General features: G+C 39.7%; 2 protein-coding genes across 4 annotated transcripts in view; both read left to right on the forward strand.

Moving 5' to 3' along the window:
- LOC6501379 (Down syndrome cell adhesion molecule-like protein Dscam2) overlaps positions 1-1,182 on the forward strand; it is a 30,206-nt gene extending 29,024 nt beyond the window's left edge. For 2 of the 3 annotated variants that reach the window (XM_001955080.4, XM_044714156.1), the window contains one exon: positions 108-1,182. In XM_001955080.4, the coding sequence (XP_001955116.1) occupies positions 108-159 (52 nt within the window). In that variant the 3' untranslated portion in view covers positions 160-1,182. Of the gene's footprint in view, positions 1-31 lie in introns of all 3 variants that reach the window. The other variant, XM_014911529.3, reaches the window with a different exon arrangement.
- A 14,641-nt stretch (positions 1,183-15,823) lies between these two features.
- On the forward strand, positions 15,824-16,323 carry LOC6501380. Its single transcript, XM_032449528.2, has one exon. It carries the CDS (start codon positions 15,882-15,884, stop codon positions 16,188-16,190), a length of 309 nt encoding a protein of 102 aa, XP_032305419.1. The 5' UTR covers positions 15,824-15,881; the 3' UTR covers positions 16,191-16,323.
- The last annotated feature ends 4,853 nt before the right edge of the window (positions 16,324-21,176 follow it).

The raw sequence follows: 21,176 nt of genomic DNA on the forward strand, positions 1-21,176 counted from the left end.
CTTGACTGTAGCTTGTGTTGCATGCCTGTAGCGTCTACCTACCCCGAACTTGAACATGATATTGCACTTGATCCAATGCAAATACTAACCGCAACTGGTAACCCTAGGTATCACGAGAAGAAGGAACAGGAACGCCAAGAATACACGATACACGTATAATAATTCTCACTGTACTTGGCCCACTCAAACTACACACACGATGACATAAAAACTGTGGCATTTAAAAGCATTTAGCACAAAACACGACTGCTAATGGCAAAATAAACTAATTTGTAAATAATTGAATAGCTGTTTATACCGTATTTTTTACCATCTCACTCTAAATAATACTTGGAGTCTATAAAAATGTATACTTTTAAAACCCTAAAAAGTTGAGGTGCAATATTATTCAAAGGTTCTAACCAAGAACTTGTGGACCTGTTTAGCATTTGTTTATTTCATTATTTTTATAGACTTCTCGAATGAATCACTCGTTGGAAAACTCTTTGTCTATTTTTAAAAAAGTGTCATATAAAATAAACATTGCGTAAAGACGTTTGAATTTTCAAAATTTGTTTGAAATCAGGCACCGAAGTTCTCGCACACTCGAGCAAATTGAAGACTATATCTAATTATAGAAATCTTACAGACTAATTATAACTGCTGTTGCAAGCAATTTCTATTGATATTGAAACGGATAAGAGTACTGAGATGACTTGAACTGTATCTGCTAGCTAGTAATACTACCAAAATAATATATACACATTTAAGCATACATATTTGCATATACATATGTAATTCCATTTGTTGTGATAAATTAAATTGTTCTGGAGTACTCTTTGATGTAAAAAACATGTCAGGTTAATGAACTACATAACTCGATTGACACTTTTGGAGCACCCATAAATGATGTTTATTTCATCGATGTCATTTGGTTTTTAAGGACATATTTTCATTCACTTGTGAAAAAGAAATTTTACAAAAATCTGTTACTGCATTTATTGAATAACCAAAATAATTATGGAATTTAATTAAAAGTAGATAATCAACAATTAAATTGTATGGCTACCATAGGTAAAATATATTAAATATATATATGAAATACACCTAAACTCAAATATGTGCGAGTGTACGAATGAAATGCTGCAGACACCGAAAACCAAATATCGGTAAATTAATTAAATAAAAGAGTGTAAAAATAAACAAATCAAATCGTGGTAATTTCATTAAAACCAAATTTACCCAATTCCAGCCAAAGCCTGCTTTTTGGCTGGATTGCTCCACTTATTTGGTCGCCCAACCTGCTTTATCCGTCCATTATACTTCGCTGTCAATTTCCATTTTATCCGGTCCAGAGCTATGCAAATATTTATGCAAGCAAATGAGAGCAAACCAAATCAATCAAATGCAGTGCAGTCTAACCACAAGCCAGTGGTCATCATCCAGACAAACTGAGCTGCCACCGTTCGGGAGAAGGAGCTATTGATTGTATATACATACATATATGGAAGTAGATGGGCGGCACGCCGGTTGGGCAATCAGTGGAAGTTGGAGTTGTCCATGGTCGCCCCGATGTGGCTGCAATTTCGCAAGGTAAACCCAACCACAAGATGCCTTTGACAGATGCCTGCTCACGCATATTGCAGGCCTAAACTCAGACACAGAAAAAAATTATAATAAAAAATTAAAAACCCGTAAAGGTGTTTTTTTAATTGCAATTGCATTATTTATTAACAATGGTATCTTTCACCTAAGCTCATAATTTATTCCGGATATAAAGTATGATATCCCTTTTTCAGTGTACAAACAAACAGACTAGAAAAGACATTAAACATGCATGGCATGGTGCAGCTCTGTTTACCAGCTGTTTGTTGCCGACTTGAAACTTTGTCAATTTTCACAAATGTTGCCAACTTTTTCCAAGTCATGTCAGTAAGGTAACATCCGACCTGTATTTGTATGCGTGGCATTGTGGCACATAGTTTGGAATACAGTGTAATGGGATTATCAAAGAGTTAGAAGGCAAATATGCAGGTAAGACATGGATACTTTTGAGTGATGCACCTTCCGTTGAGTATACGCAACGTGGGCCACTCGACAATTTAAACTATGCTTTTAGTGGAAATTCGAATAAAATCATTCTGAGCTTTGAAACTTAAATTTCAATTTAGATTTATCAAAAATGTATTCGAATAAATGTATGTTTCTCAGACCAGCATCAATTATTAATATTTATCCTCGTTATGTTTTCAGTTCACTTTGTTTTTCTTGGATTCCTAATCAGCTTCCCTGAAACTTTTGAAAACAATGTACTTATGCTTGAATAGAATTTAAGCCTGTTCAGACCCAAACCACAGATATTTATTGGGCAACAATATACAATCGGCCAACTGATTGCCAGGACATGTTGAATCTCAGTCAAGCGCAAAAGTTTTACTAATTAACATGAAGTCATTTGCAAAGTTTGCAGTTCACGTATCGAACTGTTTATGGAGTCCGCACATTTTGGAGCATGGGGTAGGGCAAAGTTCGGGGGCTCTACGGATTTTCAAGAGCCGGCATCGTCCTCGTTGTACTCAAAACGGTAATTGGCTGCATGTTTGCCTGCCTGCCGCTCTTATTGTGCAAGTCTGCTATTCTGCCGCTCTGACGCTCTACCGATTTGCTTTGTTGCTATTAATTATGGTCTGAGCTGGGACTGAAACCGAAACTGAATCAGGAACAGAAACTAGAACGGGGACCCTTACGCTTTGTGGCTACGATTGCCATCTAATTAAGCATGAAAATACAGACCGCAGCTGTGAAGAGGAAGAAGACAGTTTGTTCAACCAGCTGAAAGTTGAAGTGCACTTAAGGCACATGCAAGTTTTATTAGGCCCGTCGAATGCTTCATTTTGCAAGCAAATGCAAAAGCCCAAAAATCGATTTTGCAACCGCACGCATGGCAGGCACTCTGGGTTGTCGTATTTAGGCTTAACGCTGACATGATTCTCGATTCTAGTTGAGGAAACTTTGAATCCTCTGTCTGCCCTTTCGCTTGGCTAGCTTACGACTTGGCCAAAATCGATTTCAATTAGTTAAAGCTGCAAGGCAGGCATGTCTACAACAAATAAGCACAAAATTGCGAAGGGATAAATTTGGGCGGCAAACACAATGGCAGGCAATCAGGTCCTGGGGCGCCACCACCATCAGCACCACCAACAACAACGACAATAATGCAATTTAAGCAAATTCAAAACCCAAAATTGCAAGAGGTTAGTAGTACAAGCAGCCCGCTTGTTTTCATGTAGTTGTAATGCACACAGGAAGCGCACAAATACACACACTCACACAGGACATACAAAAGCTACACTTAAAAGTAAGTAGAATCCATTGTACCATATGACTTATTTGTGGATATCATCTTGATGCATCAGAAATGAATTCTTTTCAACGGACTATCAGTTATGATAATAATATTTTATTTTGCATTGAGTTATTTAATTTTCCGTTCTTGCCTTTCTCAGAGTGTATTGGGCATACAAAGCAGGACACTAGGCAGCCACACTCCTGATGCACTTGCATTTAATAACGACCCCTACGGCCTGACCAGTCTTTCACCGGGTTTTACACTGAAATAAAAAACTTGATTGAAGTTTTCGGTAACTTTTAGTTATTTTTTGATTCTTTTCATTCTATAAGCCTCAAAATTTATTTTTAATTGAAGGTCCTTGTAAAAAATAACAAAACGAGTGATACCATTTGGTAGGGACTGATTTCGGCGAGTGTATGGGTCACAGATAGTTCGGTTTGGGTGGCCTTCTGGACGCAGGACATTATCTACAAATGCCGGGCAAATGCAAATGTCCTTTGATGCATTTGCACATGGCGCCCAGCTGTGCTGTGACCCCTCAGAGTTCCGTCCGCCTCGCCAATCCCGTAGATTGAAATGCAGCTTGGTCCTTCCTGCTGGCCATGCCTTTAATTAAAATTCTCAAATTACTAAAGGTAAAGGACTTTGGTTGCACACCCATTGCAGGCCTTGTCATAAATTGCTGCAACTGTTTTAATACCAAATGGTAGAGTATTTCCTGGTTTTTGACTTTGCCGTTGACTTGCTGTTGATTTATGTCCGAAAGATATTGAAAATACATGGCGACGTGACAAGTCCGACGGCTTGCTTAATAAAATAAACATAAACTTAAATATATTTGATGTATCCTTGCTTTTCCAAATTAAAGAAAAAATGTTGGGTACATAATAGTTTAAGCCGTATTCATGGGATTTAATGGGACTCTTCAGGAAATATTATTGCTGCTTATTTTCTCAGACCTTAGACGTAAAAGGATTTGTGGCAGGGCAAGGAGTAAAGAGTCGGCAATGCAAAGCAAACTGAACATAATGAGCAAGCGTGGATCGCCGGAGTGGAGCTTTAACAGCATGGGAATCGGGATGGGAATCAGAAGCCAAAGCCACAGTCACCGCCACAACCGCCGCCACAGTAATGCCAAACAGCTGCTGCCAAAGGCACTTGATGCCAGCTCTGTCCCTGGATGTGGATGTGGGGAAGCTTCATCCTTCATCAAAGGGTGGAAGGTTTGTGTGTTCATGCTTTATAAAGACAGTGCATAAAAAATGCAAAGAAGTGTTACAAATACAAACAGTCAGGGAGACAGACGGCCAGGCAAACAGACTGTCATGAGTAGATATATGTACATACATACATATATCCGAATGTATTCAGCGGATAGAGGGACGCCCAGCCAAGTGCAATTCATGTGGGACTCACTTAAATAAAGTGCTTTTGCATTGCCAGTCTGACTGGTTGGCTGGCGGATGCGGATACGAATGCGAATGCGACTGCTACTGCCGGATGCTGCAGTGTGGCAAGACCAGCTCCATGATTATTTGAATTATCACAGGTTTATCTGTGTGCAACATGTGCGGCGTTGGATTCATTATAATTCCTGGCACCGTTCAACTATTTAACACAAAAGCCTTTCTCCCTGTCGCTTAGTAGTCGTCAGTTAAGCGTTCAATGGAATTAAACTGTTTCACACGTGCCAGCGTGGTTGAAAATGCAAACGATGGGAAACCTCAATAACCCCCTAAACTTAGAATTGGTAATTTCTTTCAGATTGTGTTTTTTTGCCGTCGTGCTTTGGCCATTGTTTTTGTTCATTCAGTTCTGATCGGTTTCCAGTTCCATGTGGATTCGTCTTGCATGCGATTGCCATTGATGATGTCGCATCTGAGAGTCGTTGCAATTGCCTGGGGCACATTGAAATCGATTCAGCTGGAAATAAAGCCAATTGAGTGTATAGGAGAACATTTAAATTGAAAACATTTATGACCGTACCCCAACTCTGTTTCCGAATGGTGATGGCTACTCACCAAGACATTTTTTCTTTTATAATATTTAAACTCTTTTTTTTATTCGATTATTTTTTTCATTATTTCAAAAGCCCATCACCCAATTATTATGAAAAAATGTTGTGCCCTTAAGCATATTAAAGCCAAAGGGATGACAATAAATGAAAATGACATTAAAATGAAAAGATTTTCTGGGGAAGAGTATTCTGTAAGCAAACTAAAGCTCTTTATTAATTAAAAAAATCATTGCCTACAACACAGCTTCTTTTATATCTATTAATAAGTGGTTGGCGGGTTTTTTGGTGCGCATACTCACTTCTTTTCCTTTTAGCTTAAATTTGTGAATAGCAAACTATGCTTTTACCTTGCCCTTTAAAGTCCCTTATTAATTTCGGTTCAATAAACATGCTGCGCCTGAATGTCAAGCCATCCCAAGCCCTTTACACCTCCGACTATCACATCCCTGTAATCAATATTATTACAATATTTGCCACAAAATAATTATAGGAAACTTGTGCAGGAGAAAAACCCGGCTGTTTAATTAAAGAGCTTAATTAATAGATGGTTACGGCTAAGTGATTGGAGGCTTTGTGGGCGAGGAAGGGAAAGGTTCCTGCCAATGGAGAGGCTTTGTAATCAGGTCAGCTACTGCCGGGTAATTTGAAATGTACATTAAGGCACACGCCTGGGAATAAAGCGAGCGGATAATAGTACGCAGCAGAAGATACAAATATTCCCGATACAGATACTAATACATTGGACCATTTTTATTCGTTTTTTGTTGTGTTGTTTTCTCAATGTTTTTTGCTTTTTTTCATCACTAGTCGTTGGCAATTCAACTATGTTCGTATAAAAAATTCAACAACGGAAATGAAAATTCATGAGAATAAAAATCTAATCAGAAAAAAATACGAAACAAAGGGGACACTCGTTTGCAGAGAGATACCGTGGATGGCAAAGAGTCTATAATAGGAAGATGGCGCAATGGAACCAGGAAAATAAGTTGAAAGGCACTTTTTAAGCTTGAGTGCTGCTGCAAAGCATGTCGTCTGCCACCGGAAACGGAAATTCACAGCCGACCCAGGACTGGGGCTACTTACTCTCCGCCGGACGAGTGGACCGGAGAGTTGGACGGCTGGACAGCCGGACGGACACAGTCCCATGTCAATATACAGCGACAACCGAAGGAAAGTACCGAAGCAAGCAGAAGGAGAAAAAGTGTCCTCAAAGGCAGAAATGCAAATTCTAAGAAATTGAAAACGAGTCGCAATATTTTAAAAAGTCTTTGTACACAATATACAAAGACATTGCAGCTGCAGAGGCGAACTCCGCCTTCTGGCCGTGTTATCCTTGACTTTGAAGCGCACTCATTGCCCATGCATGCTAATAATATGCATAAAATATGTATGGCAATTACTTAGGCACTCAATTTACAAAGCTGGTGCTTGCAAAAAATCTGGAGTGCAAATGCAAATTCTTTTGGGGTACAATTATTGCGTTAATTGCATCACAAAGCTTAAAAATGATTCACCCAACATTTCTCAATTTTATCTAGAATTTCAAATTGACAATTTCTGAGAGCAAATCAAAGGAGCCCAGCCCAGCCCAAAGCCACACCGTGCCATTCAAGCTGAAGCTGCCCGAGACATTGCCTTGATTTGCATAAATGTCCTGTGTGCACTAAGCTGAGATTTGCTGGAGATTTGCAGGTCAATGTGGTACAACTCACCTGCATTCTGCAGCTTATTAATGCAACGTCCGTTGTCAGGCTTTAATTAGACTAATTAAACGTCCAGCTCACCTGGCAAGGTGGTTTGAGGTAATTGGATGCAGGGCTCTCTAGGTGTTGGGGATGCGCATGCAAGTGGAAAATATACGCATAATGCCATGATTAGGTGTAGAAAAAGTAAAATGTATCCATCTATAGGGAAATATACGTTTAAATTCAAACAATATTTCATTATTAAGCAACCGTTATTCAATAACTATAAATTAGGGATAAATTTATAGATTATAATTGTAAATATAAAAATTTCATCCCAAAAATCAAAATCCAGCTTTCCAATTTATATATTGGGTTAAGGCTGATTGAGTTAAGGCTGCGAGTATATTTTATTGCCTTTCTGCAAGTTTTTCCAGGAGAATTGCTTGCCAGGAAACAGGATGTCAGAGTGCGCGAGCAAACTGTCAATTGGCCTCAATCAAATCAGCGCATTAAAATCACATTAATGGTGCCGGCAACGGCCAACGCAATGACATCAAATCTGCGAAGATTGTCAGTCGGGTTGGCAAAGCGAAACTATTTTTCACACGACTACATCAAGGGGGCCAAGTCGATGCAACGGGGCGTTAACGATAAAATGATTAGCTGCCACAGCCCCGGCACTGCTTCGGCCTCCACAAGATACTCGCTAGTTGTTAAGTAGCTGGGAGTTTGCTCAACCCGCCCATCAGAGAAAAAACAAATGAAACTTAATGAACTTTGCTGCATGGTGGCTGGGATGGTGGTTTGTTGGTTTGGTGGCTCTGGTGGGTGGGGACTAAACAACATTGACGCCAAGCGAAATTCATCCAAACAAATGGCAGGCACTTTGCAGTGGCAGCACATAAGCTCTATCCAGTAAATTGATGCATCCACTTGACCCCGCCGAGAAATTTGTAGGGTACGGAGTACAGGGCACTCGTAATGGCTGCAATAACCGCATCCGAATAAAATTCAATCTGTGGAATGCTCTGCCCTCTCGCATTTTATGCTGACAATCTGCAAACATGAGTGCTGCAAAGCAAACCAGTCGCATCAGCCTTAGCAGCTCTCTGTAGCATCATGGCATCAAGTTAAAAAGCACTCAGTGCGGGCCCGGAGAATCTCGTACGTAACTACGGAAATGGCTAAAGACATGGTCCCAGCAACATAGCATCCCAGCATCCTCCATTCCAGCATCTCAGTTCACAGACCGCAGACGGCGAAGGGGGGAGCTTCCAGCGCCATTTGCGCCCAGCACTGCATCAGCATCAGCGCATTATTGGATGATTTATTGACGTCGATATGCTTAGTTGAGCAGCATGCAGCAGCCATTTTTAGAGTGTCTGCATGCGTGCCGCAGACACATACAAATTCAAGAGTTGCAAGCATTACCCTAGCGTAGAATAGAGACTATAAGATACCGATACTTAAATCCTGTGCAAATATTATGATAGAACTTAAAAACGTATTAAATGTAAAAGTGAAGGCATTATTTGTTTAGGCCTTTCCGATCCTATAATAATTTCCCATTCATTTTAAAATTTATTTTTTTTACACATTTCAGTATACCCTCGCTTCCTTTACGTCTCCTTCAATAAGGATGCACTTTCCGCCGCACAAACATGACTCTACATTAGCCTCATTAGGCGAATGCATCGGCGTCACCATCGCATAAAACTGAAACGGCCCAATCTTTCACAGCAACCAACGTCTGTGATAGTCTGATGCTCGTTTCGATCCCTCGAAATTTTCGTTTTGTCAGCTGCTGAACATATGGGTTTAATGTTCGATTGGAATATGCCACATTAAAGATTGGGCACGCGCTTCGCCCCAAAATTGCAATTTGTTACGAAAATGGCAAAATCATCCAACTATGCATGTGAATATCTATAGATATATATCTTATGGCTACTGCCAGCGGCAACGATGATGATTTCGTCTGCTTGTACTTAGATATTTGGATATTGATGTCGAAGCATTTTGCTGGCAGCGCAAACTAATTGCATGGGAGGTTGGATGCATGGGTCATGGGTGGTAGGCGATTGGTTTATGCATCCAAAATGTTTGCCTCTTCTATGAAATACATTTTCCACATATTCCTTGGGGCTGTGCGAGGACGACACTTTATTATAGAGTACAACACACACACATCCGCTTGCCAAATATTTGCTTCCGTCAAATCAACAAATTCATACATTTTTGATGGCACTGCAAACGGAGGACCTTTGTGCCGCTCCCTTCTTCGAGCTCCGCTTTTCAGGGTTTGTGTGCAAGTGCTGTCAGCAAATTTCATTTCTTATTGTCAATCGAGGAGTGATATGCTTTTAGCAATAAGCAAGAAACGGAAATGCACACTTGCGTTTTTGCAGCGGATGCAGTCGCCAAAAAGAGGAAGTGGCAGTGGCGCTGCAAGTCTGCGAAAATTCGTTGTCATTATTTATTCAACGGCAATTGTGCATCACTGTTACTGAACCTTAAGTGCAATAGAAATGTCTTCAAGTTTTTTATTTAAAGTCAAAATGCTTAAATATAATTAGATATTCGCCCTGGGAATATTATAAAAGCGCCTTAGTCCTTATAAAGATTGAAATCACTTCAATTATGAACATTCAATAGCATTGTTGCAACTCCATTTCGGCGAAAACTAATTCGTACAATTTGCAGACAAATTAAATAGCTCAATTGCTTTTAGCTGGCCAATGAATCGGATTTGTATTCTATTTAAATGCAATTCTGTTGCTCAAACAAAACGAGAGAAATCGAAAAAGAGAACGAAGTAAGGTAATGGCAACTACGGCGTCCCGAAGAAAATTGGAAAAAGCACTCACGCTGATTGCGTTACTTAAGTTGCCTAGAAAAGGCAGAGAAGACCATGGTAGTCGGACTGCAAGGACGTCTGATTTATCGCCGGGAAGAAAACGTGAGATAGTTGCCAGTCAGCATTGACAGAATCTATATAAACGTACCTATACTCGCACTCATCTGGGTGTGTTTCTGCAGCAAAAGACAATCAAAGTTAGCACGTGTCGTAAATACGTTTATGGGCCAAACAAAAGGAGCCATTAGTATGTGCATATTTATGTCGGCAACATCACTTAAACAGGTTCAGTTTCTAGGTGAAGATGGTACGTGTCGCCAGGTCCAAGTTTAATTGAAAAAAAAACAGACAGAATATATTTTATTTTAAACGAACTTATATGCATGTATATAACCTATGTAAAAAAATATTGCTTATCCTTTCCTTTGAACATATTCTTTAAATATTGAGTAGCATTTTTTTAGCTTGCTTTCTCATTTTTCAGATGCTTTTCCAAGCTTCTACTTTTATCGATTCTTTTCTCGGAATCTACTACAATGTCGAATATCTTGGTTTCACCTTTAAAAGTGATATATATATTTATAATATATTAAATGATAATTTGAGAGAATAATCTTAGAATCAACATGAAGTCAAAATAAATTAGGCAATTGGCTTACTTATTACGTAAAAATATTTTATATTCTGTTAACCTAAGCTGTCAAATAAGATATTTCCACATTCATCCTAAGCATGCTCCGGAATATTTGTGATTCCATTTATTTTCGCCCTGGCATTTTATTGCTGCTCCAGTCCCTTGGATATATCACAATGCCCAGTGGTGTGGCAATGTTACCTGGTCGAAGACAGATGCTTATTCCCACATCGCACCGATTTGTAAAACCCAACACCTTGCCTCAAACAGCGTGTCGTTTATGTTCTTGGTTGTTGTCAACGTTGCTTTTGTTGTTTTGGCTGCTGGGAAGACAAATAACATTTTCCGCCTTTCAAGATTTCATAACGCTTCAATAAACTCGAATGCCGACGGTGGCATCGCTTTTCTCGGGTTCTCGTTAGCAAATGTCTTGGGTTGCTTGGTGGCGTGTGTTTTCGGGTCTTGTTAGTTTAACGGTTTGATTCATGTGGCATCTAAGGGATCCCGATCCCGAGCCTGAAAATAAACGCACACCTTTTCTTGCGCCCACTTATTGTCAGTTCAAATAAAACTCCTCAAAGTTGGTCATAATGAGACCCGGCGGTCCCAACACTTCAAGCACAAAAACGCAATTAAACTTGGGTAACCGACCGCCCAACCACTGCTGCCCAACCGGCGAAAGTGTAGTAAACTTTTCAGCAAATTGACAGCTAATTAATTTGCCAATGAGCTAAGAAAATGATGCAGAGGTTAGACCAAGGAGTGCTGAGCACCTGCCAGGCCAACTGACTTATTTGCAAATTGGGCACTTAAGTGTCCCGGGAGGATGCGCTTTATGACAGCGACAATTGAAGCTAATTAGTCGGGAATATGCAGCCACCCGAGCAGTTGAAAAGACTCCTGTCGACTTTCGAAAATAAATGAAATTCGTGAGTTGTTTGTTGAGCATAAATTTTGGCATTAACACGCTCATTGCTCGGAAAATGGTAGACGGACATGAAACAAGGATTCCCGAAGAGCGGATGCGAGAGTGGTCCTCGCCTCCCTAACAATTTACGAGCCATGGGGTGTAATAAATTAGCCAAAACTTGTTACGCAAACTGAAAATGCCAATAAAAAATGCGTTACGAAAAACAGAGGCTAATAAATTATTGACTTCCTCTTGGACCGTATTGCTCAACAAAAAGCGAAGCAGATCTTTAAATTTATCTCATCGACAGGCTGAAAAAATCAACCAAAATATATAAATTTCTAATCGAAAAAATGGCCAAACCTCTGTAAATCAATCACTTTAATTAAAGGGCGAGCTTTCCGAATAATTTTTGAGTAAAGGGGTCAGCTTGGCATCCTTTCAGGGCACACAGTGCATTAGTTTTGTTTGCGCAGCGCTTAAAAACGCATTGCACTCGAAAGTCAAATCAATTGAATTGGCGCAATGTTACCAGGCAACTTTGACTGCTCCGTCAGGATAAAAGGTGCAGCAAAAGTACAGACTTTGTTGAAGAGGAGATGCAGCAGCACAAGGATCTCATTGTTGCTTAAAAACTTTAAAAAGTTGTGAAGTGGCCATCCGACTTTATTCACTCACTCAATCTTCCAGCCCCAGAGTTGACTTTGAGTGCCTTTTGGGTGTCTTTAATCTACTCCAGTTCAGACTGTAATCATTCTGAATATTCAGAACTTCCCGGCAACTTGTGAGCTTCGGCTTACACTAAAACTCAAACCAAAGTTACTTCTTCTGCTGTTTGTATTTGAAAATGCTTTTTCTCAACCCCACTTGCACGAGATTAACGTTTTGACCGATTTTGATTCATTAAAATTTGATGTTTTTGTGCAAGGCATTGATTTTCCATTTAAGCTAGTGGCATATTTAATATTTATTTAATTTATCTAAAGCTTTTAACAGCTTGGCTTTGAGTAACTGCAATTTGAGTTACTGAATTAATTATATGAGTTTTAGGCTTCCAGTAAGCCTTCTTTCTTCAAAATCTTAAATCATAAGCCTATTCTGTTCTCATTATATCAATTCTCAATTGAATTGCTTCACATTGCGTATACGCAATGTTGGCCACCAGGGCATCGTAATTATGTGCCGTAATGCCCAGTTAAATCTTTTGCTTTCATCGCATATACACTATTTTAAATGGTCAAATACGACTTTTTGTTATTCACTTAGGTAGCAAGAGAATAAACAATAAGTGAAGCTGCAGCTGACAGAAACTAAATATTTATGAAATTTTCACAACAAACAGAATCTAACTAAGGCAAATAAATGCTGGCAGGCATAACCGTATTATAAAGTGCAATCGAAGCCTTTACGCACACACACAGTACAATGACAGTATGTAGAAGGCTTTATATTTACAAGGAGCCCTGTATAACGATGGGGAATGTAGGGGCGGACACGTGCTGCCCTGAAGGACAATGTGACCGATATGCAAAAGTTCCGACCACAGAAACGGCAAAGTTGAATGAAAGGATGAGCTAAAATTGTCCAGAGACAGGGGCAGCGACAGTTACCTGTGATATTTTACGAAATGCCCAAGGAAAACACAGACCCAGTCCGAAAAGACAGTTCCAATATGCAGCAGTGGCGATTGGACCACCAGCAAAATCATCTACACACACTCGAATAAACAGGATTATGTGTCTCCGGGGGTTATGTAAGTAAGCTTCCGTTGTAAATTGATTTTGTAGCAAGCCGGACACACTGTGGGAAAATGAAAAGGATTTTATCCACTTATTGTTGCATAGGGCCAGCACCTGAAATTGAAACTACAAGTCCTCCTCCATATCGTCCAACTCATTCGAGAACGACTGCCGAATTTCTTCCTCAAACTGACGGGTTTAAATATATATATTTTAGATTACAAGGACGAGTCCGAAAGCTGCACGAATGAATGACCTGCTGTGTGGAAATATTTTTAATTTTGGCATAGCTCTGATTTGATTGTGTCTGTGCATTTTTCTGCTGCTTGTTCCTAGGCGAAATTTGTTCTTGCCTTTTTTTTTCAACATTCTGCGGACAGTAGACAATTTTTCGCTTTGTTCGTTTGACGTTTGTCAGATGGTTGAAAGACGGGTTGACTCTCCATTGGTATCTCTTTTCTTGTCAATGTCTATGCTTTTGATATTGATGTCCTTTGAAGTGTTTTCAATTAGTTTGCATCTCGCTTGTCACAAAGCTTTTACTTCCATGATTTGTTATGGTGGACTTAATTTTGTATTCCCTGTTAATAGGATGTAACTAGAAATACTTATTACAATCCTTTAGAATCAAATAATATTAACTTAAACTTAATATTGTTATGCCGTGTTTGATTTTACCATTGTTTTGTAGCAGGTATCTCATAGTCGGTTATAGCGATTCAAAACCCTTTACTTGCTCTATTTCGGTTTAGGACAACTCGACGAGGACATATTAATAAAAGACAGACGCTTAGAGGAATGCCCTGTGACCGTCTGCTAATTGAACGGACGACTATCCGCCCGGATAACTATCTGCCCGGGACTTGTCAGCTTTGCGCCAAATGAGTTTCAAAGGTGAACGGGGAGCGGTAAGTGCAAAGTGGAACCAGCAACTGCAGAAACTGTCTACATGTGTCCCAAATTGGCGCTCAGTCGGATTAGCTGCTTTTTGCTACAATCTACCACTTTTTTTGCTGCATTCGCATCCAGGGAATGACAACTGCGAACAGGTGGCTGGCAAACATTTACGTAAACGGGCCGGGTCGGGCTGAACGCGACGTACCTTTTTGCCTTTCAGATGCCCATAAATATTTGCCCTGGCTAATTCAGTGAGCATCTGTGTCGAGCTGATCTTTGACATTGTTCGTGCATAAATTCAGTGAATATGAAAGTATGTAGGGTAGGGTATGGTATCTAAACTGCCATTCCATTCGATTTCTCCCATTTCCGTTTTCCGCACTCTTCCTGGCCATCAACTTAATTTACTTGGACTTCCGCTTTGACTCACTCTCCGCCGGCATACATATTTTATGCCTTTTATCATAATTTATGCGTTGATACAGCAAATGCATAAAATTAAATTCAATTCACACACCAACCCACACACTGCCCCCACACACGTATCTATCTTTTTGTTTGCGAAATACACAGCTTGCTCGATGCATTCAAATTTGATTTAATGTAATGCCAACTGTGACCACGCCCCTTTTTAGTGATCTGCTCCTGCTCCTGCCTCTGCCGCTGCAGTTTCCTATTTTAAGCTTAGTGCAAATGAAGGCAGGAATTTGCATAAATTGCATTTAATTCATGTATGCCGCAGCATATCGATATGTACATATATTTCTGGCTGAGCCGGGTTATGCAAATGGAAATCATACGTGGCTGATTGGATAATTGCTGGGAAGTAACAATAGAGGTTTTCTGACCATTTTGGATTTAAGCTAATGTAATAAACACATTGAATATGATTTTTCAATATTAATTATACATTTAATGGTACCTCTATAAGTGAAATATTATTTAATTAAAAGTTTCAAAAGGTTCTCCGAGATCATGTCTTATTCTATTCTTCTTGCTCGCCTCATTTTATTGAATTCGTTCGTGCAATAAAAATTTATTTCCAGTATCCTCTCCGTCCACAGACTGGACCATAAAAAACTTCTAGAGTGAAAAAAGGAAAATCAGGGAATAAGAATGGAAGCTGATGATTTTATCACAGCCAGCAGTTTTTCAGCTTGAACTGTGGCAATGGCCTTTTATTCAATTTGCGCGTTTCATTCAAATTGTTCGTCGCCGAGGGGAAGAAAGAAATGCAAAAGTTTTGGCCGCCTTTTGAACTTTTTGGCATTCGCCACCGATGTATTATTGAGTCAGTAAATCGCCAGCTTGTAGCCAGTTAAGCTCAACTACAGCCACCGGCTTTAATTTCATTTTCATCGTGAGTCAAAAATGTGAGCCAAAAAATCCGAAGGCGCCACGGGGCGCATAAACTGCGGCATTAATTTGACAGACAACGTGTGGAGAGGAGGGGTATAAAACCAATATGTGCAAAAAAATGACGCAGGATACAGTCACCAAGGGGTTAAAAGCTGTTGCTGCTAGGCGAAAAAATGAGAATCCTGTTTAGCAACTTAACGCTTCGTGTGACTTGTGATTCCATTTCCCAAAAGATTCCCATCGGCACGCTGCGAAGGTGACCCTGGGGATTTTATGAGAACATAACTCTCCAATAGAAGAAGAAATTCCTTATTTAAAAAAAAAATATACTTAAAATAGATTAAGTAAGTACGGAAAATAAGTATCTTCAACCGTTAGTGTAAGTATTTATGGTATTATACTTCATCCGATTTAAAAACAAATGTGTTAAATTCAAATCATAAACAGAAATGGCCCTTGTTTACTACGATCGCACAATTAACTCACCCTATGACCTTGTGATTGCGGGATTGAGGGAATCCTCCAGGGCCACTTCCTTGCGGCAGCTTGCCACTTTCGTGACCATAAAGACGGGGTACCCCGGGGAAGTCTGTCACAAGATCATCGTGGAGGCCCTCGAGATGGGGATGGACTGTGGAACCATCCGGCAAGTGGGTGAGCTCTACGACGCCGTGCCACCGGAACCACCGAGACTACCACGACGTCCAAAATCCAAAGTGCCGCAACCAAAGCCCGCGAACGACTGCTGCGATAATTAATTCATAATGCCGTGAGAGGAGCTGCTCGAGTGGGCGAGGAGTGCAGAGCAAACACTTTATTAAAATTAAAATTTATCTAAATTGCGACAGCAAGCTATTCTATCCGCAAAGTACTTAAAGAACTCCGCCTTGCTGTCCCTTCATCCGTCGGCTGACAATGACGGAAGGGTTGTTGTCAGGACTCCGGGAAAGTATCTGCATCCCATCCCTTTGTGTTAGCTGCACTTCTTGTTGGGTCTCCCACCAGCCAACCAGAGAGTCCTCTAGTCTTCCAACCAGCCAGACAGGCAGTCGTCTTGAGTCCTGTGTCTGTCAAACGTCAGTCTTGGCGTTCTGGAGCGTTGAAATTGAAAGCTTCGCTCGCTTTGTCTTCCCAGCCAGGTGGGGAAAACTGCGAGAAAAAGGATAGAGAACGCAGGACACAAGAGTATGGTCTTGGTGCAGGGTCCTTGCATTTTCAATGTGTCACTTTGATTTATTATTTTCGACAGCCCTCTCCATGGAGCTCCACTTGCCGGGCTCATGAGTCTTAGCAGTTGCAAGGAAGTTACACAAAGAATAAAATGTATAATTCTAAGAAGAAACGAAAGAAAAACATTTTTTCAATTCATTTTTCTTTAATCAAGTAGGCTATGAAAATAAAGTTCTCTCCAAAAATATCAACATTGTTCAGAGACTGAAGCAAATATTCAGTTATTAACGAATCGTCGAGCAGGAAACACGCTTAGTTCGTTATTTCTAAAGCATATTTTTCCCAAAATATTTTATACGAATATATATTTTGATCTAAAGCAATTTTGATTTACGTTTTCTAAAAACTAATAAAATGAGTTATTCAAAGAAGCCGGTCGCCGAGACGAAGACTAGGGATCAGCAGTGCTTTACCCAAGACGTTGGTGAGAACGACGTAGAGATGGAGGCCCGTCCCCGTAGTATTAGAATCATCAACGACTCCAATTCCAAGATAAGCAATGTGTACAACATGGGATTTTGGAAGAAGAGTGAGGACAGCGAAATCGATGAATTGGATATGGTGGTGCCCCGTGACGAGGATCTCATGAATTTGCGTCTCAGACGAATGTGCATTATTGTTGATAACTTTCAGTCGAATGCGGCAACCCAGACCGATGAGGACATGGGGTCATATGATCGCCCCATCTCCCCTATTTTGAAGAAGAATTAGAAGATTATGAAGAATTAAAACTAAAGCTAAAAAAAAACAGGTAGAAGACATAAAAGACCTAAAAGAAGTAGAAGACCCAAAAGAAGTAGAATACATAGAAGATCTAAAAGAAGTAGAAGACATAGAAGACCTAAAAGTAGAAGACCGAAAAGTAATAGGAGTAGGAAGACCAAGATGTAGAGGAAGCGAGAAGTAGAACTGGAAGTACAAGAACTAGAAGAAACATGACACCTGGGAGTGGGAGTTGAGGGAGTAAGAGTAACTGTAATATTATATGGAGTAAATTTCCATTGTTGGAAATTTATAACTTTTTACGAGGATGCTAGAACGATTTAAAAGGCATAATTTAGATCAGTTTTTAGGAAACCCAAGAAAAAAAATTCAATAGATTTAGGTCTACAAATCAACGTGTTTGGCTACAACAAAACCTATGTACTTTTGTAACAATTTTCTAAAATTGGCCACTGCGTCACCTCAAAATCTTTAGTACACTGATTAGTTAAGGAAATGCTTAATGCATCCCGCCCAATTCATAGCTCTTAGTATTGTAACCCAGCCGTAGGAAATATAATATTGTAATCACACAACCAAAGCTTGTATTGTTTACCTCGGTGTAACCGCAACTGTGCGTGGCTCTTGGGGCGAACCAAGTCGAGCGCAATTTTTCATTTCCTTTTACATTTTTTACACGCCCCTGCCACTTTGCGTTTTTATCTCATTTATTTATTTTACAATTAGACAAAGTGAAGTGCACTTCTCCACCGGCATCGGCAACAGCTGCACATGCTATGGGGAGGCAGTGGCAGATGCAACGCCACCCCATCTCCATGTCCACGTCCATGTCTGGTGTGTACTGTGTGGCATGGCAGCACGCCAAGAATCCGGGAGGCAGAAAGGAGCTTAACCGGCCTTGTGGCTGCTTTAAATCAAAAGCTTATGGCCAAACTGCTTAAAATTAACATTAAGGCTTAAGTATGCCATTGGCATAGGCGTATTCGTAGGCCCGTCGAGCACAGATACGAGATACAATATATACACTTCCTCGCCAAGGTTGAGCTGGCAGGAAAGCAATAATCATAAAAGTAGCCCGCACAAGCTGCTTTCCCTTGGCTTCGGCACAAACTTTTCACATCGACGGGGAATGTTGCGCCGAAACAAATGGCAAATGGCCTGGTAGAAGAAACACTTAAGCGCCAGGTAAGTGAAAACTCAAATAAAAATGGTGAAACACCCCGAAAAAAATCAAGGGAAAAACTTTTACAATGCGCACGCGGCAAGAAGACGCGACCCGATGCCCGGCTATTTTGGTCTTTAGAAACTTGGTTTTCCAGCAGATTCAATAAACTCTGGCTTGGCAGCCCTTTAAGTTGAGTTTATCGGACTTCTTTAATGCACTGGGATTGCTTCTATGTATACAAAGTATATTAAAGCTAACATATTAAAGCTTCCTATTTTTCATTGAGGAGTACGTTCAAAGTGCTGCCTCATACATAAATTTAAAGACTTAACAGCCCTTTTAAGTAGGCAACGAGTTCCTTCTATCGAAATAAAAATACAGATTAAACCAGTTCCACTGTCCTCCTTTGACACTTCACTAGCTGCGCCTGTAGCAAAATAGGGCTTTATTATTGCGGTGACTGCCTCTTTGAAGGCAGCATAAATGTTGATTGCAAAAGGCCAACGGCATGACATTTATTGCCGACTGGTTCGGACTAAGTCCTGCAGTTGGACTTCATTTCGCAGCTCGATTTCTGTACTGGGTTTTGCCTAATTCGAATTTCAGCTTCATCTGGTCTGTCTCGACTTTAAGACAGCATCGAGAAAGAGGCGCAGAACGACGAAAAAGTGTCTAGAACTTACACAAACTGCAAGTTTTCATTGCATTAGCCTGGTCGGGGCAAAGTTGAAATGTCAACGCAAAGTCACACAGAGACAATCGCACAAACCGACTCCCAGAGATTTGCCGGGAAATATGCAAGTTTTCCACTTTCCACCTCAATGTACGAGGTTCTGTGTTTTTGGCTTTCTAGCCGTTTTTGTTTTTAGCTGTTTCTTTTGAAAAGCACTATTAACCGAAGAAAAGGACGGTATTCCGTATTCTGTTTTCCTAGACGATGTTGGAAAAAATTGTAAATAAATTGTCATAAAGTTCAAGAGAGTAATTTTCGTTGTTCAGAACCATATTTGCGTGCCAAATATTTTATTTAACTGCATTTGAAAAATGCTGACAACACTTGTTTGCGTGGCATCTGGACTGCACAAGAGTCCAAAAATTTTTTGAAATGCGACCCAATTTTGTCGTATTGCAACATGGCAGACTTCGACACATTTCCACACCTACGTAGGCAAGGGATGCGAAATGAGGGGACAGGACTGACTTTGTCGAGTTGTGCATTTTGGACATGTGCATGTCAGGATTGGATCCTCTGCCTTCTCCCCGCCTCTTCGCGCTGCCATTCAGTTCGATTTATGTCACACAAAAGCACACATGCCCATTTCCTAGTTTGCGTTTGCTAATTAACAAACGTTTGGACTAATTTCGAGCCAGGGACATTTTTTGGCGGTTAAACTGACTAATTATGCCGCAAGCGAGGTAATCAAGCGTCACGTCAGTTCACTTCATCAGCGGCGGTATCATACTTAATTTAATTTCCAACCTCACATCAGTAAGTAAAAAATTTACCATGAAAATTTAAAAAAAATGTATAAAAATTTAAAAAAAAAAACAAGAATCCATAAAATTGATTCAATTTAATAATGGCACAATACGTTGATTTAATGGCTTTCAAGGGTTTCTCTGGACGTCCACAGGTTATTGGAGTTGAATGGAAATATATGCTGATTTACATTTCAAAATTCATTAACAAGCTGTGCCCAGCAGTTGTTTCCATCACAATGAATGAGTTAAATTTATTTAAAAATTGAATTCATTGTTAGGTGGGTGGCACTGCGGTCACGTAATGTTATTAGCAGGAGGCCAAACTCAAAACAAAAAATAAAGTAATTGAAGCGTTTAAATTCACATCAATATAAATTATGCACATTTAGAGTAATGAATATTTTGCGTTGAAATACCACACTGTCCTCAAACTCTTTCCGTGGAAAAAAATTTAAATTCCAATGGCACTTAAAAGAGTTATTACAATAGTTTTCAAATGGACGAACATTTTTTCCGCGAGAGAATTAGTTAACACTTTTTTTATTTTATTATAAAAGGTTTCAAGTATGATTTTTATATAAACAGTCAGACGTTTATCCTTTTTACATCTATGGTAAATAATAGTATATATATTAAATACGTTTAATATCAGTTAGTCTATTTGTTAACTCGTTATCTTTGTTACTGCTTATAATGACTTAAAATTATAATCTCTAAACTCATTATTGTAATTTATGCAAGTAATCTTATTACTTTGATTTATTGTTGTTTTTTTACCTAGTCCTTTCAATTGAATGGAAAAAACAAATCGCTACCAATTATAGACCACTTAGAAAATGATACATTTTGCTTTGCAGGAGTTCTGCCGCAATACTCTTCCTAGAAACCTCAAAAAGCAATTATCAAATAAAGCAAAACCTGGAATCTCATAGCACAGCATGAGAGCTCAATGCAAACAAACAAAACAATCCAAAATGAAAACGAGACCGAAAGCAACAACAGGACACCGAAATATCAGGAAAAAAAAAACAAAAAAACAGCTTCGAGTCAAATACGAAATGAAACGACATTAAACATGAACGAGCATTGTGGCACAAAGTAAATGGCAGGATTAAAACGGCTCATTCAGTATCTGGCCGTATGT

Source organism: Drosophila ananassae, chromosome 2L, assembly GCF_017639315.1.
Source record: "Drosophila ananassae strain 14024-0371.13 chromosome 2L, ASM1763931v2, whole genome shotgun sequence".
In the NCBI taxonomy this organism is placed as follows: domain Eukaryota; kingdom Metazoa; phylum Arthropoda; class Insecta; order Diptera; family Drosophilidae; genus Drosophila; species Drosophila ananassae.